This window comes from Haliotis asinina, chromosome 3 (assembly GCF_037392515.1).
Source record: "Haliotis asinina isolate JCU_RB_2024 chromosome 3, JCU_Hal_asi_v2, whole genome shotgun sequence".
NCBI classification, from domain to species: domain Eukaryota; kingdom Metazoa; phylum Mollusca; class Gastropoda; order Lepetellida; family Haliotidae; genus Haliotis; species Haliotis asinina.
Genome location: NC_090282.1, coordinates 88,869,102 through 88,895,873, shown reverse-complemented (window position 1 = coordinate 88,895,873; position 26,772 = coordinate 88,869,102). Strand labels below are relative to the sequence as shown.

Sequence of the window (26,772 nt, the reverse complement as noted above, 5' to 3'; positions counted from 1 at the left end):
TGTCCAAGTTAGGAAAACATTGGCAAATAGTTCCTTCTCAGGCAAGGGAGATAGCATACAATGTTATCATGTATATGGACAAAGATTGTGCAACCAAAGCAGATTCTCTTTTACAAAGTAGCCTTACTACTGGACTCTCAATGGCAACTTCAAAGTGCATTAAGGCAGAAGGTGGCAGGAGTGCCAGTGGACCTACATTTATCAGTCCCACCAAGTTGCGCAAACCCAAAAACTTGCAGTTACAAACTTGATGATTTCGAATGGTGTGCAGTCCGTCAATTTGTACAAAGTTTATATGGCATAAAAAACAACTGGATACGATGTATGTTATGGCAAAGTGCCAATTGAACTACAAGGGTTCTAAGGAAAGTTTTCGAAAAAATCTCAAAGACATGGGGTTTAGGTGGCGAAAAACGCAGTCAAACTGTAAACTTTTAATGGAACATAAAGACATTGTTTCCAAGCGTTTGCAATACCTGTGTGCAAAAAAGAAATACAGAGAAGAAAATCGAACACTCATCTTTATCGATGAAACATGGTTGCATGTACACCACATTGAGGGTGAAGTCGTAATAAATGGGGTTCAACCTCCATCTGGCACTGGACCTCGGCTTATTGTGGTTCATGCAGGGGGTGAAAACGGTTTTGTTCCAAATGCTTTGCTTGTTTTTGATTCCAAACTCAAATCAGCAGACTATCATGACGAGATGAACTTTGATAATTTTTCCAAATGGCTCAAGGAAAAGTTGATCCCAAACCTTCCACTGCACTCTGTCATTGTTATGGATAATACACCATATCATAGCAAGCAAGTGGACAAATGTCTGACAACCGCCGACAGAAAAGATGACATAAAAGCGTGACTACAAAGGCACAATATCTCATTTGATGAGAAAATGCTTAAAGCCGAACTATTGTTTCTTGCGAAACCCAACAAATCGGGCCCTGTCTACAGAGTAGACACAATGTTGAAGCAACATAGTCATGATGTACTACGTCTCCCTCCATACCATTCAGAACTAAACCCGATTGACTTAATTTGGGCAAATGTGAAAAATTATGTCGCTTCACAAAACTTGCAGTTCACAAAAAGTTCTTTAAGAGTTGCCATAAATGAAAGGATGTCTGCAATCGGTGCAAAAGAATGGTCGGAATGCTGTAAACATGTTAAAACAATTGAAGATGGTTACTGGCAATGTGAAATTGCAGTAGAAAGGGAAATTGACAGATTAGTGATTGAGTTAGGACTTGCAAGTGATTCAGACACTGAGACTGATTCAGAGAGTGATAATTAAAGCATAAATCAGTAAGTCTGCCTAATTTTCCAGCATTTTTGTGTCTTGTATAATAATTGACACATACTATATCAGGTTTTTACTGTTCCCATATTTGTCATAAAAAGAGAGTAATCTTTGGTGAGTTGTCTGTATTTCATATTTTTTTAGTCACTGATAAATCTACTGAGTCTGGTACTGAGTAGTCCCCAAATCGGCAAGTTTGTGTACAAAGATATTTCTCACTGACTTATCAATGTCAAAAGGTATTTTCAGTTTTCAGTAAACAATTTTGGTGACCATAATAAAAATATGACAGAAATTTGGAAATATTGTTTGAATACTAACCATTTCTCTGGAACCTGTTATATAAATTTCCAAGACCTATATTCTCGGTCTATTACCAGCAGAATTATGGACGAGAACAGAGAAATAGGAACAAAATTATGGGATAAAAATATTTCCCCCCTGCTACACTGATTTAGCCACCACCATTCAGTAACTTTTAACATATTAAAAAGTTAACTGAAACACAATTAACTATATGTAGTTATCATCAATTTAATATTTAGCAGACGAAAAGTCAACTTTACCCAGTAAAATAACACTGCAAATCCTTCGAATGATAAGACTGCAATTTCAGGCATAAGATACTGATATTCCACGCTAACCTTTAGTTAGGATGAAGACAAATAGATGATTGGGGCATTGACAAGCATTTTAGATATTCAACAATTTTGTTAAAAAAAACCCAGAAAAATGTCATTTGCTTCGTGAAATGGATCGGTGGTCCTAAACATATTTGCTCAGTATCTTGTGTTGATTCAATTCGTTAGGATTGTACCTGTTCCCAAATCAAGTGTGCTATAACAATTCATGCGTGAAACGCACCGGGAAAATGAACTTCTCGATATTTATCAGACAACCTGTCTCCCTCTTGTTTCAAGTGGATCGTTCTGTGGGGCGTTCCAAAGTATGCAAATTGGGGTCATTTGTCAGGTCGTGGATCATCTTATATGTGTTTACCAGTAATCTGTTGTTTTCATCAGTTCGTTGTATGCAGTTGGGATGAGATATCCTTGATCTCTGTTGATTGATGGCTTGTGTCTCCGGATTTGAACTGCTTCTGTAAGTGTTCTTTTGATGAAATCCTGGTGGTTTTGGGATAATATCTTCATATAGTCCCAAATTATGTTGTGATTGGAACATTTGATGATGTGGTCTGATATTGTTGATTTTCGATCTGATTTTGCCAAAGATGATAAGTGTTCACTGATTCTGATCTTTAAGAACATACATATACTTGTTATTTGTTGAAAATTATTTAGCAATACATGTGTAATAAACATCAAGTTTTGCCTGATAAAACGTCTTTTGTCACTTTACACATTGATATTAAATAATTTCTACTTATATCAGTTAAAATAATTCATAGGTTTTGACTGTGATATTTTTATCAGGCATTGGAAATGTTTAATGGAGTATGTCAAGTATATGAATCAGAATGTTTAATAAGTATGAGTGTGTTTGTTGTATATTTAATTATATTTAGGAGTCATCTTTGAATTCCAGAGTTGTAGACAGTGTACTTCCCCTGAAGTCATGGTCCACATTACTAGGGCACTTGTTACAAATTTAATTTTTTGCTTAAATTTATAAAATAACTCTTAATCCATTACAAGTATGTGAATTCTGATGCCAAAAATGAAATCAGGGGTATCCAATTACCGTAAGTATCAAATTTTGTTTAAATACACCCAAAAACAGCAAAGTTTTGGAATTGTTTTTTGATTTTCCAGTAATTATGAACAAACTTGATCTAGACCAGCACCCAGAATTTCGAGACATTATTTGTCTTTAAAGGTGGAAAAATACTACAAGACAAGCAAAAATGACAACAGTCATTAGTGCTAGCGAACACAACTAACAGTGAGCAACTGAAGATGACTGAAAGGTTAATTCTGGTGTACAGTTTGGATCTTATGGCAATTTGAATTAGTTTAGACAAGAGTCATCAGAAGATGACATATCCCCCCGGCCCCTGCATATTTCAAAGGACAAATCATCTTAAGAAATTATTAAGATATTAAGACATTAAGAAGTTTTCAAGTTGTGCTCCAGAAACGGAGCCCATCCCTACCTTTTGAGACTAAGTCTGAATCATTTTCATGAAAACCGGAAAATATGACAAAAGTCATCAGAAGATGACATAAACCCTGACGCAACATATTTGAAAGGACAAATCTGACAGTTATTTTATGTTCTTTTAGACTAACTTTGAATTGTCCTGAAGTCTTACCTGGGGAAAAGCCTGGCCAGAAAACTTTGTATTACCCAGAGACCTAAAAGAACTCTTGTGTGTCAAGAAACAATCATCTGCTAACATTGCTGCCTTATGTAAGTCATCAACCTTTTGTTCATCCAAATAGTCTTAAGACGAAGCACACTGTGCTTGAAATCTCCTATCAAAACTAACTATTTGTCTATTTCTTTCTCATTGTTCTGAAGAGTTTGATAGCATAAACACATCCGCTTCACGGCCAGGTCATGGAATTTCATGCTGCCCGAGATTTTGTGCAAGGTCCGACTGACTGTGCATCGTTAACAAGGTTAATAATATACTTTGAGTGTAAGGGAGTGAAAGGGTGTTGATGGGTTGCTTTCCCCAAGTATTAGAAATATTAGAAATAGAAACATAGCTGGAGAAAGTTACCCATTGACAATTTGACAGTATCTAAATAGACAACAGTTTCATATTCAGTCTAAAGTTCATGATTTATTAGTTTATATAGATTACAAGGGAATTTCACGTTTAGTTGGTTACAAGGGGATTTCACATTTAGTTCGTTAAAAGGTAAGTCAAAATTTATCTTAATAAGTTAGTTTAATTTCCACTGCGCTACACTCATTAAAGGGGGTACCAGTCTAGGAAGCCTTGTGATATCAAAAGAGGAAGAATCTGGGGGTGGAGAAGGGTTGTTAAACTTTTCAGTAGAATTTCTCTGTCAATTTCTAATTTTCTTAATTATCTTTCCCTTTTGTCTTTGTCTCGTTCCATTTCTTTTCTATTTCTTTTTCCCTCTTGAACTTTTTCATTTCCTTTTCCATTTCCATCCTTTTCAGTTCTGTTTTCTATTTTCCTCTTTTTGAATTTGTAACTGAATTTCAAGTTTCTTTAAATCCAACTGATCTGAACATTCCTCTTGTACTATTTCCAAAACATCATGTTGAATAACATCATTATGATGATTCAACACAATTTCCAAAATCTGAAATTTCCTCACTGCAGGTTTGGCATCAAGTTTGAGATGTGAAGAAATTTGAAACAAATCTGATTGACTGACTGTCCTGGGGTCAGGGGTCAATACAAACGTTTTAAGTTCAAACACCATTTTGCTGGTTCCACAATTAAGTTGTTGCAAAACTGAAAAATTTGAAATATATGTCAAATAAATGTCACAATAGGTCTCAAATGTCAAATGAATTCTACCCCAGACAAGGTCCCACTTTTGATACGGTAAATAATTTGTTGTGACAAAAGGTATCAGAAATCCCCTCAGAACCAGCAAAATATAACATTGACAAGTTTTCAATATTATGTACTGAACAGTACAAAAACAAGATACAAATATTCACAATAGAGGTTTTATGTACAACCTAATTGAGCCAAATCTAAAGTAATGGGTCACAAATATAATGTCAGCTCACCAAAGTCTTGGTTTGAAACTGAGTAACAGTTATACTGAATGTAACACAGCAAGCGGTCAGGCAGTGGTTATGTAGGTCAAGCATTGATGGAGAGGCAGGCTGATGCTGACTGATGCACTCCAATTATCCGTGTGTGTCCCCACAATAACCAACCTTTATATACAAAGTCAATGATTCCTGACATTCAAGGACGATACTACCATCGCCATTAACTTAGAACCTTCTCGTAGTCTCCTGTTGAACTCAGTCAAAACATTCTCAAAGACAGGTAACTCTAGAGAACTACTTTAAAGGCCTGCAAATAAAATACTAATAGCACTGAATATTTAAGATTACAAAATGTGACCCATATTAACTATTACTTAAAGTTTGATGTCCGCTGGATACCAAATATGATGGATTTGAGATTTAGTTCGATCTCAAAATCCAGATTTTGTTTCAAAAGTGTTAGAGTTTGATATCTTTGATAGGCATTCCTTCTTGTTCAAGTTTGTACCCAAAATAACCAACCAATGGACATTGAAAATAGACTTGCACAATGGATTCATTTTCGTTATTACAGAGACTATTATTGATTAACTTCATTTTAAACAGATATAAAATGTGATGCAAGAATGTATATTGAAAGTCTTGTAGCTTATTATCTCTACAGCATTGTTTGGGAAGTCTAAATATTTCCTTCCAATTTAAGTCACTTAACAACATTTGCTGTCATTTACTACACATAACCGGCAAATCTTCAATTTGTATACCTTATATTACTGTGTATAAACCAGCTCCATAGATAAGCCGACCCTCTAACTTGTCAAAATGGTATGTTTGGTGCATAAGCCAACACGCCTGCGATGGATTGTGGTTAAACTCACACCAAGAGACATCTGGCAGTTACAATCTTTGATGTAAAATGTAAGTATGGTGATGGACAACTCACATCACAAGACATCTGGTAGTTACAGTATTGGAAGTAAAACGAAAGTGTGATAAGTGAGAATAATATCTAATAAAGATTATAACGACCATTAACCTAAAAATCTGTGCTTTTTGTCCTTTCTATATCCACAATTGGCTGCCTTTGGTCACATGTTTCATTTTGACCATTCACGATCCTTATAGCAGACTGTGACAAAGAAGGGTCATTAGAAATAAATTTTACCCAATTAAAGATCGTTTCTTACAAATCAGTAAATACTCTTGGCAAGGGTACAGTGAAAAGACGTTTTAATTGAAAGTAGCTATTGTACAGATTCTTATACCTGCTTTTTTTTTTAAGAATACAAAGCTTAATTGATGATATAAACACATTTATATCTACCATTCTCAGTCCCCTATTTTCACAGCTTTTGGTCAAACTCACACATTTAATTTTTGTCTGGTTTACAGTTAGAGATCAACTGAAAGAAAGTTAAATTTAGTTCATCAACAAAGTCTTTAGGTGGCAGAAGGCAGAAAATATAAGAGCAAGTGCAGCTAATGCTAAAGGTTTTATCACAGTTATTTGCCAATTCATGTCAATTTACATTTACGTCAATTTGCTCTCTTAACCTTCGCCGTTGAATGTGGGTCGTACACGATCCAGAGACACACTTAATGAAAGATGTCTAATTAACCACTGTCCGGAAATCATTGAAATTTCAGATATGTGTTGAAAACCTAGTTGGGCACACATAAGCAAAATGATACTGAAAAATGATAAGTGGTAATTAAGTTATTAAGGTGTTAATTTGATCATAACGGAATCGATGATGCGGGTCATGTAGGACCCATACAATTTAAAGAGTGTCTAAGCCGCGTTTACATGCACCGTTTACCCCCTGGGGTAAGATACCCCTAGGGGCGAATTTGCCTCCTGGAGGCAAATTTCGTCATGTAAATGGTACATAAAGGGGGTAAATATTTACCCCCTAGGGGGTATTGAGGCAAAGTTTGCCCCAGGTCATGAGGTAGGGCAAATCTGTTTACCCCCATGGGTATATTTACCCCCGGGGGCAAACATGTCATGTAAACGCTTTTTATAGCTGCGTTTACATGACACCTGTTTGCCCCCGGGGTATTTTACCTCCCGGGGGTTAATTTACCCCCAGGGGCAAAGGGGCAAAAGGATTTGCGTTTACATGGGTTTTAAGACAGGGGTGGGTATTCATCATTCTCATTTCAATCTGACCATGGACAAGTACAGGCGGCTGTCAAGGAAAAGGAGAAGAAACAGATTTTTGCAAGTTATGGTGTTATGTGTGACATCCACATTATACAGAGAGCGAAGTGTATGGGAACGAGGACGATGTCGACATTGGTGGGAAGTGCCCGTACAAACATTTGATGATACTCGGTGGAGAGAGAACTTCTGAATGTCAAAAGCAATGTTCAATCTTCTCTGTCAAAAACTTAGACGACATCTTGAAAAGCAGTCCAGAATTCGCCAAGCAATCTGTCTTGAACACAGAGTCGCAGTTGCAGTATATTTTCTCGCTACAACAGGAGAATATCGCACCATTGCCAATCTCTTTGGAATACACAAGTCCACTGTCTGCTGCATTGTGCATGAGGTATGTAATGCCATTTACACATACACATTTCCGGCTGTCAAGTTCTCTGAAGGCGAAGAACTTAAAAGGGTTATTTCAGGATTGCAAAAGAAATGGAACTTTCCAAACTGTGGAGGTGCTATTGATGCAATGCATATTCCAATTGTGGCCCCTCAGCAATTCCACTCTGATTATGTGAATAGAAAAGGGTTCTACTCATTTATCATGCAAGCTGTTTGTGATGATAAGTATAGGTTCACTGATGTCTGCATAGGGTGGCCAGGTCGAGTTCACGATGCAAGGGTGTTCTCAAACTCTAAGCTGAGGACTTTGGTAGATGGTGGCGAGATATTACCGCAGACGGCAGAGATGATGGTCAGTGTAGGTCCTACTGATGAGGAAGTGGATATGTCCGTTGTCATCATCACAGACCCTGCATACCCTATGTGTCCTTGCCTACTGAAACCATATAGTAACAGTTACTTCAACTACAGACTGAGCAGTGCACGCATGACTATTGAAAACACATTTGGTCGCTTCAAGGGGCGATGGAGACGTTTATCTAAGCGCATGGATGTGGATGTGGAATTTGTGCCAGTACTCACTGCACCTTCAGTTGCCTTGCACAACATGTGTGAGAATGAGCACGAGTTGTTTGACCCAGACTGGCCGCAGGAGGTAGATGCTGAAACAGGAGAGTGCGGACAACAAGTTCATCCAGATCCAGTCACTGGGTCAGCTCTTCGAGAAGCACTGACTGCACAATTTGCCAGTGAAAGACAATGAAGATTTTCGGATGAACATTTGAAACAGTGATTACTCTATCCATGTTTATTAAATGAACAAATACGTTGTACTCACAATATTTCTTTATTTGAAGCTCATAAGTGAAGAACACATGACTTCAGAACAAGAGTTTTGTTTTGCAAACATCAATTAATTAATGAAATAAACTGCTGCTGCAAACAGAACACTCTTTGTTTAAATTTAAAGTAGATAAAAACGTCCGTCATAAAGTTTTAAAAAAGACTGCTGCCATCAGTTATATAGTGTTTTCTCAGTTCAATCCAACAATGGATAAGTAAAGATGACTTTCGCAGTTTGAAATCTAGGAATTCCTTGTTAACCAGAATTTAATCTAAAGCTAAAATTAAGTTGTCATCAACACAAGGCTTCACTTGAAGCTTTGAACAATATGTAGTTTGTAAACAAGAGTTAAGTTGCATTACGAACAAAAAGAAACAAAATCTAACTTCCTTAGACCGGTTACACTTTTAGTTGTTTTCTAAAACAAATCAGTCAGTGAGCACGTGTATCACGGGTTAAGAAACTGCTTCCATCAGTGTTGTGGGTAACACCACCAGGGCTTCTCCTGGTACCATGAATGGGGGGGATTTCTACTTCTGAGTAATCTGAGATGCCTGGTTGAGTTGCAGTGCTTGTGCTGGGTACTGGCTGTATGTAGTCATCAAAGCCATGATTGTAAGATGGCACTGGGTAGACTGAACCTTGACCTGGAAGCACAGCTGCCTGCAGAGGAAGCTGTGGTCTGCTGCTCATGATCAGTTAGAGCATTCGCAGCTGGTGGTCTCTGTCTGCTGTTCGGTGTTTCTCCTCTCTGTCAAGTTTCTTCAGTTCAAACTCTCTCCTGTGGGCCTCGTCGTGTATTTTCTTCATTTCAAGTTCAATCCTCTTCTTTTTTAATTCAATCTGACTTGCTTCAATACTTTCATTTGACTTATTGAATCTGTCAATTACACTCTCCAAAGAAGCTTGAAAGCGGCTTTTTCTTTGTTTTCCCTTCTGCTTTGATGCTTTAGTTTCGATTATTGCCTTTTCTTTTGCTTGTGGTTCAGCATATAATGTACCATCTTTGTTTTCGGTTCTTGAGACATCTATATCCAAATCCTCACCCTCAAGCAGAGGTATAACATCCTCCATCTCCTCTTCAGCAAGATCAGCAGCAGCAGCTTCAGAGTTTTCTGCATCTGATACTGGTGGCTCAAGACTCTGGATTACCTTTCCAGGAGATGTGGCTGGCCTCATCTCCAGTATTTCATTCATTTCCTTGAAGAATTCACACGTTCTGCGTGATTGCCCACTTTTCTTCAATGCATCTCGGCATTGTCTGTACGACTTTTTGGGAGTTTTCATCCTTTCCTTACACTGAGATCTGGTTTTCTCATAGCCCATGTCATGTAAAGCATTGCTGATATTTGTGTATACAGCATTGTCAGTTTTCGAAGGACTATCCAGATGGGATTGTGCTTTCAAATCACCCCAGATACTTAGAAGGCACTTTGTGCTATCATCGCACCATGAATTACCTCGCGAACACTTCTGCTTTAGTGGCATTTTCACTTCTTCAAAGTGGACAAGACTGTTGGTAATGATGCACCGATTGCATAAGTGCTAAAATTAAATTTCCAAGAATAAAGAGTCCATTTTCGGTGCAGGGGTGTTACATTTTTATCATTTACCCCCTGTAAAAATATAGGTGATTATTCCTGAATTGTACTCCACGGGTCGCTCAGGACCCGTAATATCTAAAGCGACAAAACACCGGTTATTTTTCTCCTGCAAAGTGGACCATCAACGAAACACATTGTTCTAAGTAGAGGAGGGGTGTGCCTTATTCAAAATCTCATGATAGTTACATTAGTAGACATTCTGTAATAACACTAACAGTTCTTTTGAAATTCTTGGAAACAATCAGCTGCTTTTGGTTTGGAATTTCTTTTAACTAATTGCTCTACTTTCGCTTTTAGTCATGTCTTGGACTTAATTGGCATCCGTATGTGTTATTTCTGAGAATCAACTGCTTTCACCTCCGCCGGATCACACATTGAAACTTACAGAATCAGTTTTGGTCATTTTCTCTGATCATAACACAGCTGTCATTGCTTCCTTTTTGGGAACGGAAGGAAAGCAAACATGCAACAATGGCAAGAAAGATCTGTAATAGTGAGTTGTAATAATCCAACAAGTAGTACATGCCTGGAAACATATGGACCGTGAACAAATGTCGGTTAGCACAGGAGACTTTGGGAGATGGAAACTGGTGGCAACCGTAACATGCGACCTGAGAATTATTGTGATTTCCAGTCTTCCATGTATCTATAACAACCCCGATTCTTCAAATATCTGCAGTTTCTGCTTTGAGGATTTGAATTAGAATGCACTCTAAACTTCAAAGTTTTTGCTTGGTGGAATGTTATAAATGAGGAGTACTCGATAAACAGATAGATAGATAGATAGATAGATAGATAGATAGATAGATAGATAGATAGACAGATAGACAGATAGATAGATAGATAGATATTTCTCTGTCTCTCACTCATTATCTCTATCACTAAAGTTCATCCTATAATATAATTGCACGTGTGTTTTAAACAGCAGGTTTGTAAGTAATGTAACCTGTTTATTACATTTTCGTGTTCACTGACAAAGAAACAAACACAGTTTTAGGAGTCTGTCGGAGACCGATAGAGGCCATTTCTTAGAAGAATTCCAAATAACAATATTCACCTAAGTACAATTATTAGTTGTACTGCTAAGCACGAAGTTAAACGCTTGTACGGGAGCTCCCGATAGACCTATTTCATCTTTATCTTATCTCCTTCTCCTCGTTGCTGAAATATACTGGCGATCACAACAATGAGTGTCCCTTGGAACCTCCGGAAGTTTATTCGAGTCAGTGAACGTGCAGTGTAAGATATATGGGAAAGGTTGAGTCAGTATGTGTATGATGTACAACAAATTGCTAGATACGACTAATATCTTTCAAGAGATAAATATATAGAAAGTTTAAGTATTGAAGAAAGTAATTGTGTTGATTATGGTCTAAACAAAGACCTTACTTTATGTACACTATTAGAATATGATTACACGATGCCATTTAGAAAGTGGTCAAATGCAACATATGTCATATTTGGGATTTCACTTTCTTAGTAAAGTACAAATTCTAGTACTTTTTTTCGGTTGAGTCCCATCCGGGATTCGAACCCGCACCCTCAGAGTCAGGCACCTAATCGCCAGCACACAAAGTCAGCCGCCTAGCCCGCTCAGCCACCGCGACTTCCACATCAGCCGCCTAGCCCGCTCAGCCACCGCGACTTCCACATGGAAGTCGCGGTGGCTGAGCGGGCTAGGCGGCTGACTTTGTGTGCTGGCGATTAGGTGCCTGACTCTGAGGGTGCGGGTTCGAATCCCGGATGGGACTCAACCGAAAAAAAGTACTAGAATTTGTACTTTACTAAGAAAGTGAAATCCCAAATATGACATATGTTGCACTATTAGAATAAGCAATAAAAAAGAGATTGTTTCAAAGTTGCTCGTTGAGTAGGAAATAATAGCAATGCTACTGACAGCGTTGCTGAAACTGATCTTAAATAAAGCTGCTGAAACTGATCTTGCATAAATTTACTCAAACTGATCTTAAATAAAGCTGCTGAAACTGATCTTAAATAATACTATTGTTTTTAGGTAGAGGAATAACCTTTAGAAGCCTATATAAAATATATGGGTTGCATAGGACCCAGATCATCGGTTCTGTAAGTTTCAATGTGTGATATGGCAAAGGTTAATGTTTTCTAGTGGATTTCTGGTATTGATAATAATCCATAGTCTTTCCAATTTAGCATTTAACTTAATGTCAAGAAATTAAAAATCACTGTGAACCCAGTCTAAATTAACATCTTAGTAGATTTTAAGATTCTTTCCAATCATTGACCCAAGCCGTGGTTATATCTATGTTCATTCTCATCCCTGACTAATTGTAAAAGCTGTCCAAAGTATTCAGTGCAGCTGTTAAACTTTCTTCTGAGCAATCCAAATAAAGCTGGGGATCGTCAGCATACTGCCCTAATTTGTGCTCTATATTTTTTAGATAAATGCCTTTATTCATGGTATTGTCTCTAATCATTGTGGCCAATATTTCTGCGAGAAATAACTAAGGGGTGATAGGGTCCCTGTCTGCAGCCTCTACCATTGTCAAAGAATGAAGAAAGATGGCCATTTTGTATAACAGAGGAGGTTGCATTGCTTGTCAAAATATGTATCCAATTTATCATATGAGGGCCAAAACCAAATCTGTCCAAAACTGTAAGTATTGCTATTTGTGATACAAAATCGAATTCCACAGAAACTAACATACCTTTCTTATCCTTAGATATAGTTTCTAGGATTATGCCATACATTAGTCTCATGTTATCTGCTAGAGATCTCCCTGGAATGAATCCTGTTTGATTTTTGTGTATCAAAAAATCCAAAACAATCTTAATTCTCATGGTAATACATGTCCTAATAATCTTGTATAAACAATTTAAAAGGGTGGTTGCCAGTTTTTAAGACAGGACCTACCTTTGTTTCCTTAGGCAAGCAAGTCATAATTCCTCTATTAATGTTTAAACTCAAACAACCCATATTAAATGATTCAGTAATAAATTGGTGAACCCACACCTTTAGTTCATTCAAAATAATATACACATGAGAATTAATTAAGCACCACCCATTTTCATGCTAAGATTGTGTTTAACACAAGACACTGGTCATTCATGATATGGAAACCAAACATATGGCTATACTTCCGTTAACGGAACCATCTAAAGTGTCAATCCATCAACTACCAGCACTGCTGCTACTTTTGTCAGTAATTTATTGATGTTCATGTCGGGGTACTAAAAACATGATCAATAATCATGTGCAAAACTATGGTCACACAGACAATGTCTGTGGTCCAACACACACAAAATTCTCAAAAAACATTCACTGTCCAATCCTAAGCCAACAGTAATGGTGACATCAGTACTTGGTGTATCCTCCCCTCACACGGATAACTGCTGCAACCCTCCTCCTCATGCTGAAAATCAAACGTCGAATACGCATCATTGGAATTGTTGCTCTGCAAGTATGCGATAACAGCTCTGGAATGATGGGGCCTAGCATTATCGTCCATAAATACTGGCTGACTGGCGAGGGGATGTTGTCAAAATGCGGGACAACAGCAGCTTCCAGAAGACCTCAGCCTCCTTCGGATGGTGAAAGTTGAGAGCGACTAATGACAGTGTGATTGATATTCTATCTGGACCCAATATGCTGTGACAGGACAAACCAGCTTCATGCATACGAATAATCTGCCATCTGGTATTTTCAGAAAGCATACGCCTCGGCATGTCCAAAAAAGTTTAATTTCAGCACTGTTCACTTATTGATGCGTCGATAAGAAAGCAATGAGAATACTTCATTTAACCTTTTTATACCCTTCAGTCGCTTGTACCATGACAGAACTTTTGCATGAAAAGCATGCATTTGAGTCAGCACTTGAATTTCATGCTAACTGCATGTGTATTTAGATATAACTGGTTGACTTCTCTGTTTTGATCCCTTTTTGTTACAATCGACAATTATTTTTGGTGGTGCTTAATTAATGCTCATGTGTATATTAAAACTGTTGGAAAGCCACCTGCTCCTTTGGCTGTTATTGTTTCTCATTTCCTCTACTGCCACTGAAACCTTGTTCAAAGTAATTTCTTTTCCCAGACTGTCTCTTAGTTATTTATGTAGTGAAGGGACAGGAACTTTGGAGAGGAATTCTTTAATTCTCCATTGAATTTTTCAATTTTTTCATGAAGTTTTGTAAGTTCCTTTAATTTTTCTTCCTAAATATTGATATTTCCTTGATGTAATGCAGGTATCATCAAAATTCAACTTTGTATAGTACAAAGTAGCAAAGAAATATATTTCTGCCGTCAAGCAGCAAACATTCTCTGAAGCCATTACACAGAATCAATAAACACAATAAAAACAAAGTTTGGAGGAGCTGGCATAGTGTTCATCATGATCAATCTGGAACTACAGAGTTCATGTAGGTTACAAGTGACATATGCATTGTAAGTTAGTATGACTTCTGAATTTGTACGTCCAATAATGTATGCTTCATCATAATTCCTACTTAGGGATAAACAAACCGGTTTCTGTTTTGTATGATGCAAAAAACAGAGAAAGTTTTACTCAGTTCTGATAGCAAATATATAAAAGAAACAAAAAATGAGTTCTTTGGCATGGAGTAAACCTGCAAGACTAAATTAATGAAGACATGTGTCTGTTAGTAGACAGATAAACAAGACCATTGTTCATCAAAATAGAGTTATTCTGCCCATGTATTAAAGTAAAATATGCATAAATCAAATTGTGCAAACAAAAACACTCGAAGTGAGGTACATTTTTACGATTTCAGATACTATTCAAAGAATCTGTTTACTTAATTTTTTTTTTTGTTACCCTACACAAAACTGACAGCACTGACACCCTGTTCTTCAGTTTGGAGCTACAGTGACCACAGAAATTGTAAGTTACATATATCAAGGTAGTATTATGGAATTTGAGTGACAAGCAATGAACTTTGAAAATGCTCCGGAAACAAAATTATTAAGGATGGAAAGAGGGACAGACGGGCGGGTGTACGAACAGACAGACACATAGACAGATGAGGCATTGACTATATAACCCTGCATTACATGCCGGGGAAATACAAAAAATATAAATAAATAACACATAAAAGAAGGTAAGGATGGAGTACTGCGGTATTGATATTTAAGTGCTAGAACTAATGTCGACAGTAAACTCTTACCGAAAGATTAGTATTCCTTTGTCAATCGAAAATTTGACATAGCCTCAGCATTACAAAGCTAATTGCCATGTAGTCCAATCTGAATGTACTTTTAGTAAAGGGTAGGTCAATTCTTCTCCGCATAAGCAGGTCAGCGAAAAATTACTTACTTTTTCATATAGAGTTATATTTAGAGTAAACTCCCCTGTTCCTTCACTCTTTTGAAACAAAAGTTGCCTGGGGTAATGGGGTCAAAGAACAATATGATATGCACTTAAGATATGCTATGAAAACTTAACAAATACCCACTTGCAAGTCTTTCTTCAATTTGAGTAAGTCTTCATTTTCTGCATCAGTAGTCAAGGAGGCCTCTACCTGCAATACATAACAAAAGGTGAGTTAATCATTATGATTTACAATTCAGCTGAAATGGGAGATGCTTTCATCATGAATGATATTTTGCAGTCAGTAGGATATCCTTGCAGAATGCACAATTCTCTGAAGAGCCGATCCTGTCAGTGTCACTCACTCCCAAATCATATCCAAGCCCTATAAGTTTGATTGAATCAGATTCTACCTATCTCAACAAGCGATTTTAGTTTCACACTGCTTTTTACACACTTTAAAATCTAAGTTTGATCCTAGCAGATTCTACCTATCTCAAACCCCAAAAATGTTTCATGCATATTTTGTTTCCTGGAGTTTGTGATTTATTGCAGATTTTGCTTCTGGGGTGGTACCAAAATAAAAAGTCAAACAAAATGGGGATTATGAGGCTGGGACAGAGCAATTGCAATTTGCTCAAGGTTGGCACATTATGTAGGAAAATAAAACATAAAAACAGCTGCATTCACATCATTGTCCGGGTCAGTCTCAACACTTTTTACACATTCTCTTGTTGGCAGTACTATACTCCAACAAACACAAAGACTAGTATTGCTAGTCCCATAACCGCCATCACTCATGTGCAAGTCTGCTGGGATAGTTTTTACCAATATTTATCTTGCAAGCATCCCCGCAAATGTTCCAAATGCAAAAGTTAAAACCACAGTGCCCCGCAATGCAACTCTTTTCGCATGAAAACAACAAAGAACGCTCAAGTGCAACTCCGAAACAAGGCCAGCTTGCCTCCAACAGCCAGTGTCATTGGCTCCGGTACCCATAAAATGTAACACACTGATTCCATGGATCATGGCGTTTATGCAGTATTCCTAAAAGATGCCAGTCTACTACAGGTAGGTTTTATGTCAGGTTTTAATTGACAGTTCTCTGATTCGTTCCTTCATAACAATGTTCCCAACCTTAGATCAGCAAGGCAACTTCTTCATATTGTAAGTATAAAGCTACAGAAAGGAATCTCTCTTGGTTGCATCACCAGGCCTTTCCTCCCATGTCCGATTCAAAACCTAAAGGAAATCCGACACATGAAATGTCTCCACAGTCGCAGATAGGTACTGTCGTAGACACCATCTCTCCCAACACTGGAGGTCGTCAGTCAAAGATGGCAGTTCCACAATTCAATGAGGTGGTAAGTTTAGTCCAACGTTTAGGCAAGGGCGCTCAGTTTGTAAAAATGTGATGTTAAGGCAGCCTTCTGTTTGCTCACAGTGTGTCCAGAAAATTTCCCCCTGTTATCTATATACTTTGAGGGAAATTATTATTTGGACATAGGTCTCCATTTCAGCTATTCTATACTATGCATCTTGTTTGAAACATTTAGCCATTTCTTGCGGTGGTAAAAAACCAAATATACCCACAGTACATCCATCATGCACTATTTGGATGACTTCCTGGTGGGAGGTTCTGCCCAAACAGGTAAATGTAAAATACCTGTTAGATTTGAGCATTCATCTTTTTTCAACAATTCGGTATTCCCTCAGCAGAAGAAAAAGAGTTTCAACCACGACCATCTATTTCCTGGGCCTAAACATAGAAATCGTCTCCATGGAGGTTAGAATACCACCAGAAAAAATCAATCAGCCGTGTCAGGAAACTGTCACCTTACTGCAATCACAAACAAGTAAGCCAACAGTTCACCAATAACAATCGCTATCAGGCAAGCGGTATTTTGTGTGTGGTGCAGGAGGACCTCTCAGAGATGCATGACTGAACCCTTTGCAGAAAAATCCATCCCAATCATCAAAAAGGACCTCACATATGAAACAGGACCTGCAAGTATGGTTACAGTTCATGCAGCACTACAATGGTGTATCTGTGTTTCATGATTCTGTTTGGCTTACTGGTCAACATTTGCAGCTCTTCATGGAAGCACATAGTGCACATAGCTTCATAGTGTATTTCCAAGGCAGCTGGACATATGCATCCCTGCCTTAAACATGGATACAAATAGGCAATACCAAGGATATGACATTCCATGAATTATTTCCTATTGTGGTAGCTTTAAAACTGTGGGGAAGTCATTTTACCAACAGAAAAGTTATCTTCACATGTAACAACCAAGAAGTCATACGTGTCATCAACAAGCAATCATCCACAAACAAGAAAGTCATGGCAGTAGTTGCAGCTACAGCAGAACATAATATTCAACTCCAAGTACACTGGCACGCATTAACGCTTGAATGTTATGCAGTTATTAAATCGCGCTCCCTCCCCACTCTCCCTTGTTCCCGTCAGTCCACTGAGTGTACACTGCAGTCCAGAAAATTTAATACATGTATACATGTTACAGTCAGAGTGTGAAATCATTCGTTTCATGAAATGACTAAAACTTTCAGTCATTTCATGAAAAGAATAAGAGTGTCAGCCATATTGTATCAATTTGTGAAACAACAACCAATATACCAATATACTTACGTCATTTCATGAAATTTCATCTATATATGATGGGCATATGATGGGCAGGGATTTGTGAGGTGTGACCACTCTGGACACAGCAAGTGTCAAACAAATAGGAGTAAGTGCTTCAAAGCCAAACGGAAGTGCAACAGTGGCTGCCAAAATAGTTTGTGAGAAAACATGACTGTTATGGTTAAGAATTTGCCGTGACTAACGATGTAAGAAACCCCCTGTGAACCAGCAAACCAGAACAAAGACTAGTCTAAAACATTCAAATACTGTACTATTAGATCTAAGCAAGAGAGCAAGTTACACAAGGTCACAAGTCAAATTCACAATACTGATTTCAAATACAATACAAAGGAGACAAAATACAAGGCAATGGGTCACAAAATATATAGCTAACTCACCAAACTCTTAGTGCGAGAGGGAAACAGTTATGCAGGATGTAACACAGCGAGCTGTCTGACGGCAGCTATGAAGATTCAGGCACTGGCGGATTTGTTGGTGATACGTACGTATGTAGCTACCTACCTACCTACAGGCATTTCCCGGACAGTTTGAGCACATTTCACCACCACCACCACCCACCCACCCACACACTTCACCATCAACAACACTGTAGAAATCTCTAGCAGTCTCCCGTAAGTAACAAATAGGAAACCAAGGGCAGATAATTTCCAGACAGCCTGCTACCAAAATCTTAAAAATGCTGACCATCTATTATACGAAATGTGACCCATCATAATTATTATTAAAAACACTAAACGTTGTGACCCAATACGTAATTTTCTTAATGTATAACCTCACTTTCCCTCCACATGGTCAGCTGACTGCCATGATACTTCATTCTCTCCTTTAATCACAACAGATGAGAATACAAGAATTCAGCGTGTCTGTGAGGGGTAGCTGGGAGGGCTTTCGCCATGAGTCAGGATAAGTATAAAATATCAAATTTATTCAGAAAATTACATATTTTTCCTTATCCTGACCCATGCTTAATTGCTTACAGAATCCGATGGAAACGGATTGGACCACGCTGGATTATGCTGTTTGTTGTAAATTACGTCCAATAATTCTCCCCCTAACGGGACCTTGTAACGGCGATAATTAAATCTTATTCTTCTCATATGTGTTGTAGATTATTGGGGGGAATCACATCCAGTCGAAAAGGCTTCATGGACTGGTACTTGATGACACTAATTTAGCTAGTGTCTTGTTAGTTTCTGATGCAACTAAATATCACGATATAACAATCGAAGCTAGTTTTGACCTTTCTTCATGTTAATTATTTTCATAATGAATAAAAGGTCATGATCACATATGCTAGTCTGTTCAAGACGTGTGCATAGACTTTCCACCAATATACTCCACAGTGTCTGGCTTCCACAAGTCACGTGATAAATCGGGTGAGTTAAGTTAGTGTCGTCGGGGAACTGTTAGTTGCTGAGCAACAACAAGTGGTCCAAACTATGAATGCCAGTGACGTCCTCCGTGGCTATGTCTTGCAGGTAATTGTTGGTGAATACTGTATTTGACTTCCAAACACAGCCTTCCATAATAGTAGATAGCGCACAGTTACCATGTAGCGCTAGTGTAGAGGTTAGAGCTCTGACTTCATGTGGGTTAGAGGCTCGTGGAGGGTCTAATCCTGCTGCTTTATATATGCTGTAAGTATAGCAGTTCTGATTCAGAGATTTGCTCGTCACAATAGCTGCTAAGTGCTCTGACTAGCAGTTTGTATTCTCCCAACCTGCACTCTGTTCATGTTCATTGCTGTTCTCCAACACAGACACATAAGACGCATGCGCGACACAAAGTGATTTTACTGCAGCCTCGATTTTCTTAACCGCCCATGCTTGGGTGGCTTGTTAGTGATATACTGCCTGGCACAACTGATAACAATAGTCAAGTCAGCTTCTACTGTGTTTCAGTTTATCAAGCTTCATTTGTGCTTCCTCATTCATTACTGTGCGTTCATATTTCATAACAAAACAAAGAACATGACGAATTCAGAAATGAGGCTGTGAATTAGGGTTTATTTTGGCAGCTGATACACAAGAAATACACTACTGACATGCTGTCAAGATGATGTGCTAATCTGCGTTAACTTCACTCACATTCACATTCAAAAAGTCACGATGTGTTCCTTCACTTTTGTAGAATGTTTGTAAGTGAAATTTCGTGAAAAGACTGAAGTATATTGACTGTTGTTTCACAAAATGATGTTAAATGGCTGACCCTCTTACTTGTTCCATGAAATGACTGAATTTTTTTACTGTAACATATACATTGTCACCTTTATTCACTGTTCATGAATTGAAATGTCATGGTGTGTATGGCCTGTTTGGAGTGAGAAGCTTGTTATGCTGCTGGTAACCCGTTTTCATGGCAGAAATTCAATAACTATAATTCCAGACGGTTTCACAGTTTGCTGTGCTCACCCTCTTTTTCATTTATCACAGTCCCATGTGACTTATGTTCGCCAGTTCAGTTGGTTCTGTGCATGCCTGATAAGAGTGCATGTAATTCAAAACTAACTAACCAGTGTTTGAGTGTGATAATATGCCATACACCATAAACAAAAGACATCAGTTTATAGCTTGTTCTCTGTCCCATTATGCCACACAGACTGGCAGGTGTGAGTGACACTTGTACATGACACGTTATGATGTGTGCTGATTGCTAACAAACTGCATTCATTTTTCTTGGATGACTGGATTGGACAGCCAAACCGGTGCAAACTCAGATTGTCAGTTTCAAGTCCTGTTTTGGACAAACAACAATTTCCAGCCATGCAAAAGTCCACCATCTCAGTATTTGTTGATTGGATTGAACGCAAATGCAGAAAAAAACATGAGCAAGAATGGACAAAAGCCAACATCTCTTTACACAAAGAGCCATGAGCGTATCAGCAAATGTTCGGTATCCTGGCTGCATCATTTCGAAGGTAGTAAACCAAAATGCAAACTATTGCACTTTTGATTAGCTATTGTATGCCTATAATTTTGTTTATTTGCTTTTTCTACAATCAGCTAAAAATGTATTTTGTATGTCACGGCTGTATTGTATTTTGGCTGTATCCAAGCCATAATTCAAAATTATCACAAAGGTGAGTAGGGCCGTCTCCTATTCTTGGGGGTTTCCTATTCTTATGGTAAACTGCTGATGTGCGATACTTAGTGATTATTTACATTACTGACTTGTAAGTAGGAAGTGTCCCAAGTCTGCGAATGATAAAAATTTTGCAATTTACCAACCTGAACAAATCATAGCTTTTCATAATAATAATAATATAAGCATTTATATTGCGCCAAACTCTACTCACTAGGTGAATGCTAACAGACATTGCAAGCATATTATTACCCTGGATAACCCAAGCTGCTTGTTAGGTGCTAGAAGGTAATAGTTACATGACTTATTCCACCGGGTATCCATTTTCTGCTGGGTGAACAGAGGCAATTTTGAACAAACTCACTTGCTTAGGGTGAGACCACATGTGTCATGTGCTTTCCTCATAGCTATGATAGGATTTCTCTTCCTTCCACTTAAAGGTCACATACAAACAAAAAATATAACATAATTTAAACACAGTTATCACTTATTCATGATATACAAGGTGCATTGCTGATTAAGAAAAAACAAATATACAAAATTTAAAGCATATAATTGCGAATCAAAAGTGCAATATTTTGTGCTTGGGTTTACCTCCCTCAAAACGAAGCAGTCGGACTACCAAACCAAGTCAGAGCTGGTGGGTGTGCACTCAGGTGTAACACAGCTTTTTCATTAGCCACTGGTTCAATTGACGACACGTTTAGCCGTCTCTTTGTTTATGGCTATTAAGCCTGATAGGTGTTAACTGCATGTGGTCAGTGACTGAAGTTGTGCATTGCATATTGTTATCAGACAGGCAGACATATAAGTACCAACAAACCAGACATTGAGTCTTCTCTGTGACAGAGTCTGCTTTTCACAATCAACATCTTTTCTTATGTAACGAGTAGATTATTTACCTGTTCATATACATGACCAAGATTAGACTACTGTTCATGCTCTCATACTCCGGACAGGCACACAGTTTCAAGCTCAATGAATCTATACATGCACAAGCGCAGTGCAGCACAGCTGTAAAACAAAAACTTTTCCCTCCTGTGCCGGGGGAAAATTAGTGAATCGTTTGAACTAAGATTTCGTAGGTTGCATCACCATTTATGATGATTTGTTTCGGTAAGTGCATAGCGAAAGGTATCAGAATCTGCAAAGTTGTGTTTTATGTTGCATGTAACCTTTAATAATGTTACTTCCTCGATTTGCTGTGAGGTGAAGTCAGTGGCGCACTAGCCGAGAGCCGCGATGCGGTCCTATACAGTCAGGACATGACCCTGCATCGCGGCCGAGAACACCACCTTCATAAATCCTATTCAGATTCTAGCGGCCGATTACCCCTCGTATTTTCTTGAGATTTTTAAAATATACTTCCCGTGGGTTTTTGACTGAAAAGTCGATACCGATCTACTCCCAGATAATTTCCCTACACATACACGTAACTGTCATGTTTTTATGATCATACGTTTATATATCAATGGGCATGTTACCAGTAAACTTCGTGTTTCAAAGATAGCGAGCTGACATGTTGACATACTAAGCGCATGCGCCAAATTTCTATAGTCTGTATCGGAAGATGTTCTGCATTAGTGGTACGCAAAACTCACTCTCGTCTCCTGTTTCGCGCGCTCGTACTTCAGTTACAATCACTCTTATGTATAACGTATTTATCTGTTTTTGTGCCATGATTTATAGCTTTTCTTTGCAGAGAGGGTTGTTGTTGTTAGCTATATTTATTTCCTTTGTAATTGGTAGTTTAAATTAGCAACTGAGATTGTTTGCGGCTCTGTCCTCAAAGGATGTTGAAGTAGTGTAAAAGTATTGTCCTGTGACAGTTCCTACCTCACGAACTTAAGTAAATGCAAACTTACCAGATTTTTTAAACGTGTGATTTTTGTGGTTTCCAAATATGGCTAGATCTGAATACTATCGCCAGCGGTACAAGAGATCATGTAAATCGAGATAAGATAAGGTCCATGCAGGCAGACAAATTACTGTAAGTCACCAAGATACCCAGTGATCTACCTTTAGTTGGCGCATATTCCCAGTCCTTTTCTTAATTTCTCTTCTTTATTTTAATTTAATTATCTATCAGTGATAATCTAGTTATATTCCTGTCCTTTCTATAATATAACTTTATCTGTTTTTATGAGTCAGTAGAAGACGCTTAGAAGACGCGCTAGTTTTAAATACTAACTGTGATAGTCTAGTGGTTTTACTGTCCTTTGGTCGACAGGTTAAACGTTCTTCATACTATGCATATATATTTCGTTTTTATATCATGTATGTTCTCGTCACGATATGGCTGCAATATTGCCAATGTGACGTTAAATATTAACTCACTCATTAGAAGATGACATATACCACCGGCCCTCGCTTCTTACATATAAAAGAACAAATCTGAGATTACCTGAAGCTTGATTGTTGTTTGACAACTTCAAATCGCTTCCACGGGTTTAATAAATGAATTGTTTTAGTCACCGTATGGCTGAAATATTGCCAGTGTAGTTATCAATCACTCACCATTTGAGTGTCCTGACAGATAAACAACGGAATAATTTACCATGTGTTTCAATGTCTAAACGTAAATTACGCGGTTTTGTGTTCTTGGGTCGTTTTGTTTTTGTTTTTGTTTTGTTTTGTTTTCTTTTTAATTTTTGGTACAGTTTTTGCAGAAGTAAAGTTTCATAACCAGCTTAATATCATGTCTTTGGCAATTGAAAGTGATTACGCCGTATATATTATAAACAAAACCCCCCAAAACAAACAAAAACAGGAAAAAAGAACAAAAAACGATTATATCATTAAAAGTTAGTAACGAACGCACACCTAGAGTCATTAAACGCCTTTGTCCATAATAATATATACGTCATATAACATGTACGTAATATAAATTTCATAACCAGGATAATTTCTTATGAATATGTCTGAATATGAATAACTTTCCTACAGTGAAACATTGTACCAATCTGTTGTTCTAATATCTCCTTTCAAGTATTTTTCTTGGAAAACATTATCAAATCCATAAAAAATCCTATGATGAGGAAACTGAATCTGTATCATTTGATTGCATATTGGGGAAAGCATTAAATCCATATACATGAAACCTCAGAACTTCATACTACAGGGGGAGGATGCAGGTTAATTTATGCTGTTGCTTAGAGGATGATGTTTAAAGGGGAAAAATAGACAAAAATTAGTTAATCAAAATGGCAAAATGATACTGATACATAAATATCGAAAGATAATTTGACAATGTCAGTAAGTAATAGCAACGAAGAAGACAAAGCTAAGATGACTACAACAACGTATTATTCACAGAAATTAGAATGCTGACAACTGATAAAGTCGTTCAAATTTAAAATTGTAGTTTCTCTGTATTCTTTCTGCAAAACTGAACCTGAAAATATCATTCATATTTTATTTAAACCTACACATGTAAAATCATTGAGGAACAACCAAGTATAATTGAGTGAGTGAGCTTAGTTTTAAGCTGCACTCAGCAATATTCCAACCATATGGCGCCGGTCTGTAAATAATCGAGCTTGGACCAGACAATCCAGAGATCAACAGCGTGAACATCGCAAATGGAATACGATGATATGTGTGGACAAAGTCAGCGAGCCTAACCACCCGATTCAGTTAGTCGCCTCTTGCGACATACATGTGATGCTGAAAATTAAATCTATCCCGGATCTTTACGGGTGCTCAACCTTATAAAATGGATAGAAAATTATTTCGGTACTAAACAAAATGCATAATAGAACATCCTCATTTTTTATGATTAAAAGAAAAATGTAATGACGTCTGAATTCAAATCACCTTGCAACAAGCAATACGTCTGCACAAACACGATCAAATTCAGTCACAGATTAAGTTCAAACATTCATATTATCCGGCAAAATATTATTTATAAGTGTAAAAACTAATACTAGTAACAACATTCTTATCTTACACTTAGGCCTGCTTGGATTTTGTTAACAATACAAGAATGTAATTTTGGAGAATGTTTGAAATTCTTGGACATGTGTCGAAGTGAAAAATCATAGTGAAAACGACAAGATCGTGCTTCCTTAAGTGTCCTGAGCACTATATTGCACAAAAATAAATGTGCTTGATCCCAACTAAACGTCTTTTTCGTTTGGATGTGGATGGAATCCTCTGCAAAGAAAAGCTATAAATCATGGCACAAAAGCAGATAAATATGTTATACATAAGAGTGATTGTAACTGAAGTACGAGCGCGCGAGAGTGAGTTTTGCGTACCACTAATGCAGAACATCTTCCGATACAGACTATAGAAATTTGGCGCATGCACATAGTATGTCAACATGTCAGCTCGCTATCGTTGAAACACGAAGTTTACAGGTAACATGCCCATTAATATATAAATGTATGATCATAAAAACATGACAGTTACGTGTATGTGTAGGGAAATTATCTGGGAGTAGATCGATATCGACTTTTCAGTCAAAACCCACGGGAAGTATATTTTAAAAATCTCAAGAAAATACGAGGGGTAATCGGCCGCTAGAATCTGAATAGGATTTATGAAGGTGGTGTTCTCGGCCGCGATGCAGGGTCATGTCTTGACTGTATAGGACCGCATCGCGGCTCTCGGCTAGTGGCGGACGACCTTGTTTTTCATCGCGCTCCAGTGGTAATACACTTGTAGAAGAAGATCAAGAAGTTGCCAGATGCAGATGTTAGAGGGGGAATGACTTCATTTAAAAACAACAAGCATTCATATAAAAAAAACTGTTCGTATTACTTTTTTAGCTGATATCCGTAAGTATCGCGAGAATAGGAAACGCTAGGATATATCGTTGAACAGCCCAAAATCTGGTAAAGGTGTGAGTGACTGTGACAGTGATTCAAAAGTTGAGGATAGAATTTGAGAACGTACACTTTCAAGAAACACTGAAATCCTCAGACGAAAAATCTTTATGAACATACTCAAATATCCTAATTACTTCGGTTTTATGCGGTTCCTCGTGTGACAAGAAAAAGAACGCTGAAGTGAACCGAACCTGATCTTCTGGAGAAAAGGGAGGCTCTCCAGTTAATAATAGCTACAGGTTAAATAAGAAACGTTACTTGTTGAAGTTGTAGTTTGTATGTCTTCAGATTTTCTTGAATGTCTTCCGCCATTTTTTCGGCACTGTGTTCAACTCAGTCGACGCTGTTCAACGAACAACAACGATACCATCCCAGACAGTGTTACCGGAAGTTAAGAATTCTACGGAGTTAGTATGATAAATAACCTTAGTGTGTACTTATACTGTTTTGCCTAAATGCAGAAGATAATAATCCCAGAACCCATCCTAAAAACTGGTGTTTTCATATATTAAACACATTATTAATTCGAAATATTGTCTGCGCACCTACAATTCCGATAAGGGACGCAACTCTAGAAGAATCGTTGAAAGCCAGCGTTCTTGACTTTGCGGAAATAGAAGTCGCCGTAGGTATTTATTTACTTGGGTTACGCCTGTGGAACGAGCGACGAGATATATTATTGGATGGTGTATTACATTGGTGCGATCTCTAAAATTTTCAATTCACGAAATTTACACCAATACATTTAGATTTACTGTGCCAGTCCTCTCCTATTCCATTGGAGTAGCTGATCGGGTGGCAGCCTAAACTTAAAGGGGCACTGATGCGGAGCAATTTCCGTGGACTGGTGTAAACTTTTGTTATTGTTCTTCTCCCGTGAGTACCCGGATGATATCCCAGAATTCGTGACTGGTTCA

General features: G+C 37.8%; 2 protein-coding genes across 4 annotated transcripts in view; one reads left to right on the top strand and one right to left on the bottom strand.

The window, feature by feature from the left end:
- The window catches only part of LOC137278712 (survival of motor neuron-related-splicing factor 30-like), a 71,638-nt gene extending 45,256 nt beyond the window's left edge, over nucleotides 1-26,382 (bottom strand). The window contains exons 1-2 of the mRNA XM_067811227.1: nucleotides 26,114-26,382; nucleotides 15,423-15,488 (exon numbers count right to left, since the gene is read on the bottom strand). Coding sequence (XP_067667328.1) covers nucleotides 15,423-15,488; nucleotides 26,114-26,167 — 120 coding nt within the window. The 5' untranslated portion in view covers nucleotides 26,168-26,382. The remainder of the gene's footprint in view (nucleotides 1-15,422; nucleotides 15,489-26,113) is intronic.
- A 22-nt stretch (nucleotides 26,383-26,404) lies between these two features.
- Nucleotides 26,405-26,772, top strand: part of LOC137278710 (ankyrin repeat domain-containing protein 6-like) — a 105,237-nt gene continuing 104,869 nt past the window's right edge. The window contains exon 1 of one of the 3 annotated variants that reach the window (XM_067811225.1): nucleotides 26,405-26,480. The gene's annotated coding sequence lies outside the window, so the exon portion shown is untranslated. Of the gene's footprint in view, nucleotides 26,485-26,772 lie in introns of all 3 variants that reach the window. The other 2 variants (XM_067811224.1, XM_067811226.1) reach the window with 2 other exon arrangements.